This window comes from Anopheles moucheti, chromosome 2 (assembly GCF_943734755.1).
Source record: "Anopheles moucheti chromosome 2, idAnoMoucSN_F20_07, whole genome shotgun sequence".
Lineage (NCBI taxonomy): Eukaryota > Metazoa > Arthropoda > Insecta > Diptera > Culicidae > Anopheles > Anopheles moucheti.
Genome location: NC_069140.1, coordinates 60,603,720 through 60,616,805, shown reverse-complemented (window position 1 = coordinate 60,616,805; position 13,086 = coordinate 60,603,720). Strand labels below are relative to the sequence as shown.

The 13,086-nt window shown below is 35.2% G+C and overlaps 2 protein-coding genes across 3 annotated transcripts in view; both read left to right on the top strand.

Moving 5' to 3' along the window:
• The window catches only part of LOC128299741 (rho GTPase-activating protein Graf), a 65,332-nt gene extending 58,432 nt beyond the window's left edge, over positions 1 to 6,900 (top strand). For both annotated transcript variants that reach the window (XM_053035785.1, XM_053035787.1), the window contains 10 exons: positions 866 to 989; positions 1,065 to 1,162; positions 2,686 to 2,865; positions 2,978 to 3,091; positions 3,159 to 3,390; positions 3,962 to 4,067; positions 4,202 to 4,417; positions 5,250 to 6,296; positions 6,389 to 6,468; positions 6,530 to 6,900. In XM_053035785.1, the coding sequence (XP_052891745.1) occupies positions 866 to 989; positions 1,065 to 1,162; positions 2,686 to 2,865; positions 2,978 to 3,091; positions 3,159 to 3,390; positions 3,962 to 4,067; positions 4,202 to 4,417; positions 5,250 to 6,296; positions 6,389 to 6,468; positions 6,530 to 6,621 (2,289 nt within the window). In that variant the 3' untranslated portion in view covers positions 6,622 to 6,900. The remainder of the gene's footprint in view (positions 1 to 865; positions 990 to 1,064; positions 1,163 to 2,685; positions 2,866 to 2,977; positions 3,092 to 3,158; positions 3,391 to 3,961; positions 4,068 to 4,201; positions 4,418 to 5,249; positions 6,297 to 6,388; positions 6,469 to 6,529) is intronic.
• Positions 6,901 to 12,544: 5,644 nt separating this feature from the next.
• On the top strand, positions 12,545 to 13,085 carry LOC128310122 (partner of xrn-2 protein 1-like). Its single transcript, XM_053046673.1, has one exon. It carries the CDS (start codon positions 12,665 to 12,667, stop codon positions 12,965 to 12,967), a length of 303 nt encoding a protein of 100 aa, XP_052902633.1. The 5' UTR covers positions 12,545 to 12,664; the 3' UTR covers positions 12,968 to 13,085.
• The last annotated feature ends 1 nt before the right edge of the window (position 13,086 follows it).

Here is a 13,086-nt window from a genome sequence, read left to right as displayed (position 1 = left end):
ACACATAACTGAGGGCTGTCACAGGCTACGTTCCTTGTTAGGCAGTGCATTTTCGTATAAGATAGCACCGGTTGTGTGTGTTTAGTGTCACACGTGCGAGCGTTGCTCGTCAACGCTCTTCATGACGAGAATGATCGTCATCCGTCAACAACGCTTGTCCACGCTATGGGAGAATTCTCGTCATCCGTCAACAAAGTGTTAACACGACCGTTTGAATGAGCTGTATTCAAGGGGAAGTGAGTGAAAATTAAGTTCCGTGGTGTTCAAATTTCGGCGATCGATCTCTGTGCTGAGCACGAATATGATCTATATCTCGATAAATGGTTTATGTTTCACTTTAAAGGCTGATGAAATTAAGCCCTTGCCTAATGTTGAATATTGACAGGATGATTTAGTTGGAATTGCAACGTTGTTAATTGCCCCCATCCCAAAGATGTGACAATTTGTCGAGAATGGCAACATAAAATTACTTATTTAACTAACTTGAATCAACAACTTTAGCTCAATAGGAGTAGCATTAGAAAGCAGTAGATAGCAGTATAAAACAAGCATTACAACGTTTTGCAACGTTTTTTTTGCATTGACTAGACTAGGAAAACAGCCTGCTGAAAAAGGTACATTCTGCTGGAAACAGAAACAAAATCAGTGTATGTATTTTAAAGAATATTTCTTATGAATCACATTTAAAGCACAAATATAAGAATACAGATTACGATAGTTTATCAACAGAAACAACAACACTTTCTCTTACAAAGATCTGAATCAATAGGTGTTATTATTTCGTTAATAGTAAGTCATAATAGGTCTCTAGTTACCGCTATGTTATACCTATTAATTGCTGCGTTTTTTGCTTATATGATTTTAGACACGCGAAAATTTCGACGAAACTCGACAAAAAGCGCAGGAATTAAAAAATAAATATATGGACAGTAAATTAAAACCCGAAAGTGAATACACTAAGCAAGGATATCTTTATTTAATGGAAAAAAGTAAGTAAAAGTACAGTAATCTCATGATTTATCAAATATTATAATGTACTATTTTATTATGTTTATTTTCCAAAGAATTTACTGTGGTTACATGGTCGAAATTTTACTGCACTTACAAGAAACAAACTAAGGAATTTTCCATGTTACAATACAATCAAATGTCTGGACGCACGGTAAGTTTGGAAAGTCAACATTAAGTCTGCCAAATAAGTTGAACTTCTCTTAACCGTAGAGTTGTCAACCAAATTTACACACGTAAGTTGGCAACCGGCATACCCAGGTATTCCATACGTTTTGACGTATGTAATTAACGGTTTTCGTAGGTAAACAATGCTTTCTATACATTTATATTCTTGCAAATCTTTGAAAATCGGAACGTTAAATGAATATAGAACTATAATGCAATATTATATACATATCACACATATTATAATATAAAAAAGAAACAAGTAATAGAAAATGCGTTGTATTACAATCCATTGTTTACATTTTCGCTAATTCAGCATAATCAATGTCTTTATACGTTTAATTTTATGTAATGTATTTCTTTACAATTTATTCATTTATTCTAGACTTTATGTTGCTTGTGCGTATCTATAATCTATTTCATTAATTAATTATGTTGTTCTTTGTTATGATTAAACTAACGATTCGTTTCAAATTTTAAATCGATTGAATTTGAAGAAGAAGAGAAACGTCATTCTCCATACAAAATGTATGGAATACCCGGGTATGCTGGTTGCCAACTTACGTAGTAAAGTTTAAAATAAATCAAAATAAAATACATACTGCTTATTGAAAATTACAATTTATGCACCAAAAAATCGGATATAAAAAGTTGGGAGACTACAAAAATTTTCAAGTCAATACAAGCAATAAATCGAAAGTAATTCCAGTTTAAAGTTGAAAAAAATACCCGGGTATCCGGTTGCCTACTTGAAGGTTAATTGTGTCGTTTTCTATGTTTGTGGTGAATTTATAAATGCCTTAATTCGATCATTTTCACCTTCTCAGACATTTTGCATTACCACCGGGACGGTTCCGGTGCAGCATTTACACGCAGCGCTAGTTCCATACGACAGAACTTGTAAAAAATACCATTTGGGCTAGTGTTGGGAAATGAGTGCTCGAGCTACCTCAATCGCTTAGCTCAATTATTGAGCTCAGAGCGCTCAAAGCAAAAAATAAGTAGCTCAAACGAGCGCTTGAGCGACTTGAGCGCGTCGAGCGCATTGTGCGCTTCGTGCTTAAACAGGCGCTTTGATTTTTGTACGAATGCGTTGGTTGAAACTAGCAGGTCAAATTAAATTTCTTCTTAAATTAAATTAAAAATACGCAATAAAATTAATAAATAAAGAAATCATTCGCACATTCTAATAAATTTCATCGCACTTGTTTAATCTTCATCGCTCAACGCGCACGATTCACTCAACGTGTTCAGTGCGCCCAATGCGACCGACGCGCTCAATGCGCTCGACGCGCGCAATACGCCCAACGCTTGTTTGAGCTTCGAACTACCTCGCCCTCAACGCTCGCCTAGTTGAGCGCGACGAATTCTGGTAGAACGGTTACGAATTATACATAGAAAATGTTGTCAATTATTAGGGTTTCCATCGTACTTGGTAGTACGAATATATGGGATTTCTTTTAAATTCAATCAATATCTTTTGACTAATGATGATCTATTTCAATACAGCAACAAACAAATCCTGAAACGTTCACACTTGCATCATGTACAAAAAAAATAACGGAATTTGAAAAACGTTATTGTTTTGATGTAATTTTCAATGAAAGAACTTCAATTACATACACATTCCAAGCGTTAAGTGACGACGATATTAAAGCTTGGATAGATGCAATGGATGGTAAAGAATCGGTAAGTGTACCGTAAAAAAAATAAAATGTTGTTTTGTGTGTATATATGTGTGTTATATATAATCCATATATATTTGTGATGTTTAAAATCGAATTTATTTTTTTTGATACAGACCAACCTTACGTTATTGACAAAACACAATGAAGACGGTACGCTTGACGATGTTGGATTCGCTTTTATTAAAAAGTGTATAGAGCTACTGGAAAGTCGAGGACTCGAAGAAGAGGTATAAAGAAATGAAATTCCGTATATGCTAACTACATAACATTTTCACGGTATTTTATACATTACAGGGATTATATCGTATTGGTGGTGTTAGTACTAAAGTAACGAAATTGTTACAAATGGGACTAGATCGAAAAAAGTCTCAAAAAGATCGTCTTAGCTTTTTCAACGACGAACACATGGGACATAATGATATTATGGAAAGCAAAACAATAGCAAGTGCTCTTAAGCAGTATCTTCGGAATTTAAACGAGCCACTTATGACGTTTCGATTGCACCATGCCTTCATAACAGCAGCCAGTGAGTATCGTTGAAACAAACGTGACCATATGTTGCAAACATTTTTATTTCCTGTGATTCCTATTGATTCATTTCAATAACTGTAAAATACATGTAAAATTATGTTGACCTTGTTCATAACTGTTAAAAAATGGTCATTGAAGTTTATTCTCTGGTCAGATTCTGGATAGATTCAAATCACAACGGGTTAATCACGTCATTTTGTTGCATTAATGTTGCTGTTTTTATTTTCATTTCCTTATGCTTACTATTTTCCCATATGCAAGTCAGAACTGAGGCAACCTCGGCTCTTTGATCCTCGACTGGTTACAATTGCATTTTATTATTGTGAATATTTGTATGGAGTGTTTCATTTATTCAGTATATGGCTTCATCGCAAAAATTTTCTAATGATTATAGTACTAACCCGGTGTGATAAAAGTTCTATATATTTTGAATAGAACAAATTGCAAATTATGGTTTTTGTACGTATTGCAAAAAATTTCCATCAACATTTCAAATTTTTCAACAAACTGAATGTAGTAACGTGGAATTATGTATTATATGTACTAATTTTGTTTCATTTTTTTAGAACAAGAAACACGTTTGCAACGAATTAATGAAGTGCATCAATTGGTATACAAATTACCCAAAAATCGGTTGGATATGTTGGGCATGGTTATTCGTCACTTAAAAACGTAAGTAATTGCCTTTACCTTTATTACAAGGTAGACTATAATTTCAATATTTGCAATGTTCTATAATAATCTCTCTGGTTCTATATCATTATGTGTTAATAATAATTATTATAATATTTGTTTCCTATTTTTAGAGTGTCGTCAAAGAGTGATCGAAATAAAATGTCAGTTTTTAATTTAGGTGTTGTATTTGGTCCTACTTTATTGCGAGCTGCCGAAGAAACTGTTGCTGCTATACTTGATATAAAATTCAACAATGTAATCATTGAAATTTTAATTGAAAATTATGACAAAATTTTTAAGAACTTACCTTCTACATCAAAGGGCAGCAATACTGGTGATACATATATGTAAGTGATAAAAATATACTTAACTTACTTTTTTAGATAAGAAATCAAATTAAAAGCCCTTGACCAAATGAAAAATTTTATCCAAATGAATGCCAAATGACCCTTTTGTTAATGCGTTCTTCTTTTAGTTTAATGTTTTAGTTTATCTTTAACCCACTACTCTCTATTATACATCATCGTTATCCTTTTGACAGTCTCGTGACATTGAAGAAGGTCCAAAATATTCACATTGGTCTTTGTGTCATTTTTTCGATCCCCATGATGGATTAACAAAAAAATGGTTTCCTATATCATGTTGTTCCGATATTATTCCATTATAAACCACTAAGTAACGTAACACAAAGAAACGTGTGGCATCCACGTTAGGCAAACGGAAATTTGAGCATAGAAACACGTTGAAACATGGATGGATTTTGGAATTCATCAGAATCTGTAGAACTGATACACGGTGATCGGAACTGATTTTTACTACTTGAGTGCTCACCGTGCAACGTAGAAAGAAGTAAAAATAGAGCCTCAGGGACTGGTCACAGCTTCAGCTTCATCCACATCTACCACATGCCTTCATATGGAATTTGACGTTCTTGATAGTAGCTCTCACGTTCCCGTCCGGCATTATCAAACAAGTTTGATGTGAGAGCTGTGACCAGTTCCTCACTAGGGCAAATTGATACGAAAGTACAAAGCTTGCCTGAGTGAGACTTGCACAAACCATTTAAAGTGTTAAAGTATAAATAATTATTGACCTCCCCTGACATTGTTAATTTTGTAGTGTTGTTAGGATGTATCATTCTATTATATTCTATCATATGTACGTTCTTTTCCCATTCAGATCGCAAGCCAACAAAAGCCCATTATTTCAACGACCGGATAGTAGCAGTAGTGGTATTGTGGATAGTGCAACAGGAGGATCTGCATCAACAGGGATAAATCATAACTTCCCTAAGGACCGCACCATACATTCTATCTACGCACAAACGCAACCTGTAGTTCGTGTTGTCGCTAAGTCAAATTACACTGAGCCAATTATGTCTTCAAGTTTACAACACATACCTAATGGTATACAGTCATTATACAGCAAAGGCACTAATCATTATCCGACTTATGAAGCCAAACCAACCATTATATCTTCGATTATTGGTGAATCTACCCCCGCTTCGATTATTATTAGGGATCAAAATAATCAACATCATTTGAAATCTACTATCGATCAGTCTTCAAGCCACTACCATGGAACACATCATACTGTAGACAAAGTTTCTGCTGGATATCAAAACTTGCCTGCTGGTAGTGCTCTTGGTGGATGTTATCCTCCACAAAACCAATCTACCGCATCGTTTTCACAAAACTCTTCGTTATCTGGGATGAATAGTATGACAAACTGTGACGCTGCGATTCCACACGGTGTATATAACCGTATAACTACTTTAGGCAATAGCGACTCCAATCTCGCTAATTCTCGTAAAGAGTTATCAACGCATGAAAAAATTAACTCCACAAGCAGTTCGGCGGAATCGGTATGCTCTTCACCGGGTGGTATTATTGCTAGCAGTGTCTTCTGTACTTTAAGAAGCCATCGTGGAACCTGGAGCGAATATAATAATGCTGCTATTGGCAACAAAAATGTAGCTAAATACGATAGTTCTGGACCAAACAACAATACCCGCACAGTTATTTCACCATTAACAACTACGGTACACGTTGAAGAGTCTGACAATTCAGCTAGTCCTAGTTATTGTAGGCCAAAGAAAACTCAGCGTATTAAAGACTTTGGCCGAAATCGTCAGTTACCGCAAGTTCAGCAACAGCTATCGTTAGCTCAACAGCAGTATTTGCAACAGAAACCAGGAAAACAATCGTTAACAGTACGAGAAGATATGTAAGTATAGATATGTTGCAGAGCTTTTAATACGCTTACACATTTACAATCTTTTTACATATATTTTTATTTACACTAATACATTGATTTAGACGAGTACGTACGTTATACGCTTGTTTAGCAGAAAACGATGGAGAATTATCATTTGAACCAAACCAAATCATAACTAATGGTGAGTAAAACGATTTGGTTCCATCTTTGAACAGTCTAACAAATAATTTTTATTCTTCCAGTGCGCCGATCAAATGAACCAGGGTGGTTAGAAGGTACACTTAATGGAAAATCTGGTCTGATACCAGAGAATTACGTAGAAATGTTAAAATAATCCTCCTGGAAATTGGCGTTAATAACTAGGAACAAACACATTCACACATACATACACAAAAGGCTGCAGAAAAGTAAACACAATCACTAATCGCTAAAAATAATCAACCACACTACCATAGCGATAATTTTTACAAAAGTACCGAGAAATAAACATTCCATCCTTGGGTTGTAATTAGCGTTTAGTACAGACGAAGTCGCAACGGTACATTCCAAGCCAAAAGCCAATAGAGATAGTTAACAAAAGTAAATAAAAACGCAATTATTTTAGATAATAATATAGCAGGGACACCAAAATAACATTTCTTTTCAATGAATATATTATTTCTTTTTGTCAATAAGTTTTCTTGTTATGAGTTATTAATATAAGTTATATTGTGGCATTCATCCTGTTCATGAATGTACAATCAATGCTTTGTTGTTTTTGAATTGTGTAAAAATTTCATTGCAATGGCTTAATTTTTCTTCTTCATTGACACAACAACCTGAATTTCTGGTGTTTCATTTCTGGTGTTCTTCATGCTAGGTGTTCTTTGACTTTCTTTACACGCATCGGGGGATGAGATTTTAGACCGATCCTGTCGTGTGAAAACCAGCGCCCTTACCAATACACCACTTTCATCATAAGTGATACATTGTGTACAATTTATTGCATAGTAATATTAAAATATTGCGTCACTTACTTTTACGTAACAAGCAATGCTAATCCATTCATTTTAGTTAAATTTGCTTTAAAAATATTTTCGTTTTCTACATGTCTTGTGTCGGTATACGAGAAATTTTGGTTTTTTAAATATGTTGTTACGTTTATCATTTTTTTAAACAATCTTTTCAATAAAACAAATTCATTCGTGTTCTGTTAATTTCAATGTTAATTTTAATATTCATGATCAGTTTTATTCACTTTGAATGAAAGGCTTATACTTATTCATACAGGAAGAAGAATGGCCCGGCCGAATTGCTTAGAACTAAAGGTAGCTTAATCTAATGTACAATTCACATTCGTTTGAAGACATTTCCTTCTCCAAACAGTTAAAGGTCACCTTGTCCCGGGTGTACTCGGCTGAATAATACTTATCTTTACGGGATAAAAATAAATAGTAAATAAGAGAAGAGAAATGATATTTGTGCTTACGTTGTTAGGTATGAAAATCGATTTAATCGTTCAATGCAACATGTACATCAATCGATTTGAAACGAAGGTGATGCCATGAATATTGTACAAAATTGGAGTAAAACAACACCTAATCTTTCCTTTTACCTTATTTCGTTCACTGAATATTGAAAGCATGCCATTTATGGAAAGCCAACACAACAACAACAAAATATTGCTATTATTATAATAATATTTTACTAACAACGTTGAGGATTAGCGTTATGTGTCATTTTATGTATCGTAGGAATTTTGAAGACATACACAAATTTAGCAAAAAGAATAGATACAACTAAATGATCAACTTATCAAGAAAAGGCTTGTAATTTTTTCTATTCTTTCTATTGATGTTTTAGGTGTTATAACTTTATGTTATAGCACAATGTTTATGTTGCAAAGAAATAAGTTTTCTTAAATAACTATTCACTTTCAGTCAGTCCCACCAATAGCCCTACTGTGCACTATCGAAAGCTTTTCTTTTTCAGAGAACTACTTTAAAAGCTGATTAATATTGCTAAAAATATGAATAAAAAGGAATAAAAGTATAAATATTCCAAATTTGAAAACGTTCGGCATTCAGTCAAAACAATGAAGTCACTCTAAATCGCGTATCTTGTAAGTGGAAGTAGCGTGAGGGGCATTTTTACGATTCGTAGTTTAGTTGTTATTTTAATGTTACTCTTTCATTTTATGAAAATAGTGATTGTTGCGAATTGTTATTTAATTATAATTTGATTGTTGTGTATCTATTATTGACTAAATAAAACCCATTGACCTTTAATCAACCTTTATCAATTACTAATCCGAGAAGGTACAGTCATTTCTTAAGTTACGCGACACTAAACATTATTTTGGTAAAAGTCGAAATAAATGTAAAACAATCAATTATTCATGTGCTTTGTAATGCGAAAAGAAGAAAACGATCCTGAATACTGTATATAAACGTTATTATAAAAGGATTTTAGTTACGCGTTTTTATCTCTGGCACGCATTATTCGCGTAACTCGGGTAAAGACTGTTACGTACGGGTTGCTGCCCCCGCGAAGGACTCAGATCATTTACCTTTCCGCTAGTTGTGCTCTCTTCCAAATAATTTGCAGAGCCTATGCCGCAGAAGGGGGTGTTGAGAAGATTTCTTTCGAACCGAATATGCCAATTGAAAAAGGGAGACCAGTTTCTTTTCGTTGGTAGAATTCGAATGTCGTTCATTACAAAATTTTTCTCCTTTTATACCCCTTACATATGATTGTATTAGTAACATCCTTGCGGTAAGGATTGGTCATAAGCTAGTGTACATTAGTTTACATTGATATTTGTTAAGTGTTCTTATTGCTTATTTAGATATGATTGAAACGTTATTAATACAAGCGGTGTTAAGCCTCATATACACGTTATCAAGGCATTAATACGTAACAACTGTAATCGCCAATCTGTACAATCGCTTCAAAGGTAAGACGTGGTAAACACATTATGATTTATTTTTATTTTAGACTAGTTAATCGGCCCGGTTACAGGGCTATGCAACGGAATTTTGTTGTGTACGCAAACTCAAAAATGTTTTTAAAAAAAAGTTTTCTTCCCAATTGGAGGAAGCTGTTAATTTTATTTTATTTATTTTAATAAATTATCAAATTTCTCACCTCGGGCCCCTTTGACTCTCATAAAAAACTATTTGGCAAAGCATATCCCAAGTCACATTGAGCTTTTGTTGTTGTTATTGGTTTTAACAGACCTTGAGCCTTGATGACTTCGTTCTTCTCTTAGTCTGATATAGCCATTCCTCTGATCTGGACATCTAGCGTCGTGTTTTAGATATTTGATCTTTGTGGTTGATAACAGGTGGGCTGATAATTGTTTGGCCTATGATAGTAAAACTTTTTTTTTTGCCCAAACTATTTTTTTGTATTCAACATACGTCCCTTCAAGGCCGATACACCGATTTTGGCGGTCTTTACATTTTTCGATACTCTTTTTGTAGTAATATTTGTCCTTTGGATCTGAGAAATGGAGTTAGTCACTGGGAGCCAGATCTATGAAATACGGTGGGTGGCGAAGCATTTCGTGGCCTAATTCATGAATTTTTGCCATTGTTTTCACTGATTTGTGGCACGGTGCGTTGTCTTGTTGAAACAAAACTTTTTTTTCTTCAAATGTGGCCGTTTTTTGGCGATTTCGTCTTTCAAACGCTCCAATAACTTAATATAATAGTCGCTATTAATGGTCTTACCTTTCTCAAGATATTCGATGAAGATTATTCCTTGCGAATCCCAAAAAATTGACACCATAACCTTGCCAACTGATTGTTGCGTTTTTCCCGCTTTGGGGCAGGTTCATCGCGTCCAGTCCACTCGGATGACTGTCTATTGGACTTTGGAGTGAAGTGGATAAGCCAACACTCATCCATGGTAACATACTGACGCAAAAACTCGGATTTATTTCGCTTAAACAGCTCCAAACACTGCACCGAATCATCAAATCGTTGTTGTTTTTGGTCAAATGTGAGCTCGCGCGGCAGCCATTTTGCAAAAAGGTTTCTCATATCCAAATACTTTTGAACGATATGTCCAATACGTTCCTTATACATCTTTAGGGTGTCAGCTATCTCGATAAACTTTACATTACGGTTGCTTTTAATAATTTTGTGATTCTATTAACGTTTTCCTCAGTAACCACCTCTTTTGGGCGTTCACTGTGTTCACCATCTTCAGTGCTCATTTCACCACTTTTAAATTTAGCATACCAATATCTGATGGTTGATTTTGGTAGAGCAGTGTCCAAAAAACTCTTTATCAAGGCAATTTTTGGCTTCTACTGTATTTTTACCCTTCAAAAAGCAATATTTTATCATCACGCGAAATTCCTTCTTTTCCATGATTACTCAAAACACAAAAGTTGCGTCACACATAATGCTCTAGCTCATTAGGCTATGGCCCGAGTGCTGTCAAATTTGGACAGGATTCGTTTGAAGGTTGGTACAAATTAAATATGATATGGATAAAAATCTTCTAGCGCGATAAATGTGTTAGGCCAAACAATTATCAGACCACCTATTAAGTTCCGAACCTTGGTCAGTTATCACATATAAAATTATACGACACGTCCTGTTTGCGTTCAGCTCCCATATGCAACATATCATTTTAACATGAGTATTCCAAATTACACTAAAGCACTTCTTAATATTTTTGGGTCAGATCCCCAGTTGCTTGCTATGCATTTATGATTTTCGTAGGCATCGCACATAATTTCGTCGAAAGTCGACGTCTTTCACAATTAGATAAAAGCAACTGATTGGATGTATCTAAGGTTAAGTAGCCATCCACATTCAGGTACCACAGATTTCCCAAGTTTTTTTTCTAATTTTTTCCTCCCAGACAGTAGATTTGAGTCATGTCTTTCCAGTAACAGACACATACATGTTTAAATTTCATATGGTGCCATTTAATCAGATGTAGCGGCGCCAGTCTTCTTTAGACAGGACCGGTGCAAAATTACTACAGAACCAATCACTCGTTCCCAGGAACAACTATCCAGGTTGCGGGTAAACAAAGTTAAAAAAGCCCAGAATTTGCTGGCCAATATCTCTTGATGTTGTATTTGTGTCATGGATTATTGAAATACAGACGATCTGAAAAAAATATTGACTCTACTAAAAATCTTCTCGGTTACCTGGTTTGATAAAAATTTCTCTATTTAAACTGAGAAGTAAACAACATAGCACAACAACAGCAATTACTAGTGTTATTGCTGTAACTGTAACAGAACTGTTAGTGAAAAATAAAACATGAAAAATTGCAGCGAATCAAGCAGTAAACAACTTTAAAATATTTAAAAGCTACTGTAAAGCATGGTATTATTTTAGAAAACAATGCTGCTATCTTCGTGGATTCAACGACCATTTCTGGTCTTCCTTGGTTTGTATTATTCAGGATAGTGAGTCGCTCACTTGGCACTTGGAAGCGTTGGAGCGGCCCGGTGGTTTAATGGTAGCGACGCCGGTCTTCACGCGATCGGACCTGACCAAAATCCCATCCGGATCAATTACCCGTACTCAGTCCTGATTTTACGAAGTCACCCGTCACTTCCGGGTTTACTTTACCCGTCAGTCCTGGCTATCCAGTTTCGGGTAAATAAAGATACAGAAAGCCAGAAATGGCAGGTTCAGACCTCTTAGAAGAAGTGAGTGCTGCGTACGGGGGTACGGCTCGAATAGGTCGTTTAAGAAACCGTTCACAATGTATCACCGACCAAAATTAAAATCTTTTTGAAAATCTTGTAAAGGATCCGACTGAAAATGCAAGAAAACGCGCGAATACCCAAGGACAACACATAAAAAAAATTCACAAATTGCGCGTCTGTGGATACGTGTAAAAATCCGTGCTTAGATCAACCGCCAATGTTTAAAAATTGTTTCCGGTGCAAAACAACTCGAATTTGCTAAATTCGAGCATATGTTACGGTACGGATTCAACATTTCGCTATTCTGTTTTTGTTACGCGTAACAAGTATAACATAACAAAATTTTACGTATAACTGTTATGGTCTACAGTCTGGACGCTCCTTAATACTTTTAGCACGCCATCACACTGCCTCCACAACACACGAGCTTGTAGAAGTAAACTGCTCGAATGTGTAAATTAAGAGTGCACAGTCTGACTGGGAAGTTGTTTTTAGAAGTCAGGGTTTTGAACTATGACACATAAACGCATTGGTATTAACTGTCAATAAATCTAACACAACTACACAAAGAAACCAACACAGAGCCCAACTGACACGCAAACACAATGTATTTCAACTGTATACAAAAAGTCACGACTCCCAGAAAACGCATTGCAAATAACAAACGCGCAGATTAGATTATTCGATTCTGTAAAGTGGAATAGTTTACTTGAAAATGACTTTCGACGTAGAAAAATACAAAACCTTTTACGAATGTGACGAGCATTGGGAGTTGAAAAAAACGTTCATGGAGTCTAATATACATAATTTCCCTGAAGACGAAGTTGTATGTCTGGCACAAGTGTTCACCAACATTGAGTTGTTAGGATGCCAATATCCTCCGGAAACAATGCGTTTGGTGGCCGAATTATCGAAAAATATTGCATCCAAGTACCGAGATACGCGAACAGGCAAATTGAAGCGAACATTCGTTACTGCGTCGGATGCTGCTGCTTCCCGCTACGTTCAGAAAAAATAGAATAATACAACGTTAAGTCTCACAATATCACTATCTAACGAGGCGTAATCGCCAATGAATATGCAAGAATTTTTTACGGAATGTATCAGAACTGAAATAAATTGTAGCACTGAATAAAT

Excerpts from the sequence above, each read along its gene's own strand:
- LOC128310122 (XM_053046673.1), top strand. The coding sequence starts at position 12,665 with ATGACTTTCGACGTAGAAAAATACAAAACCTTTTACGAATGTGACGAG.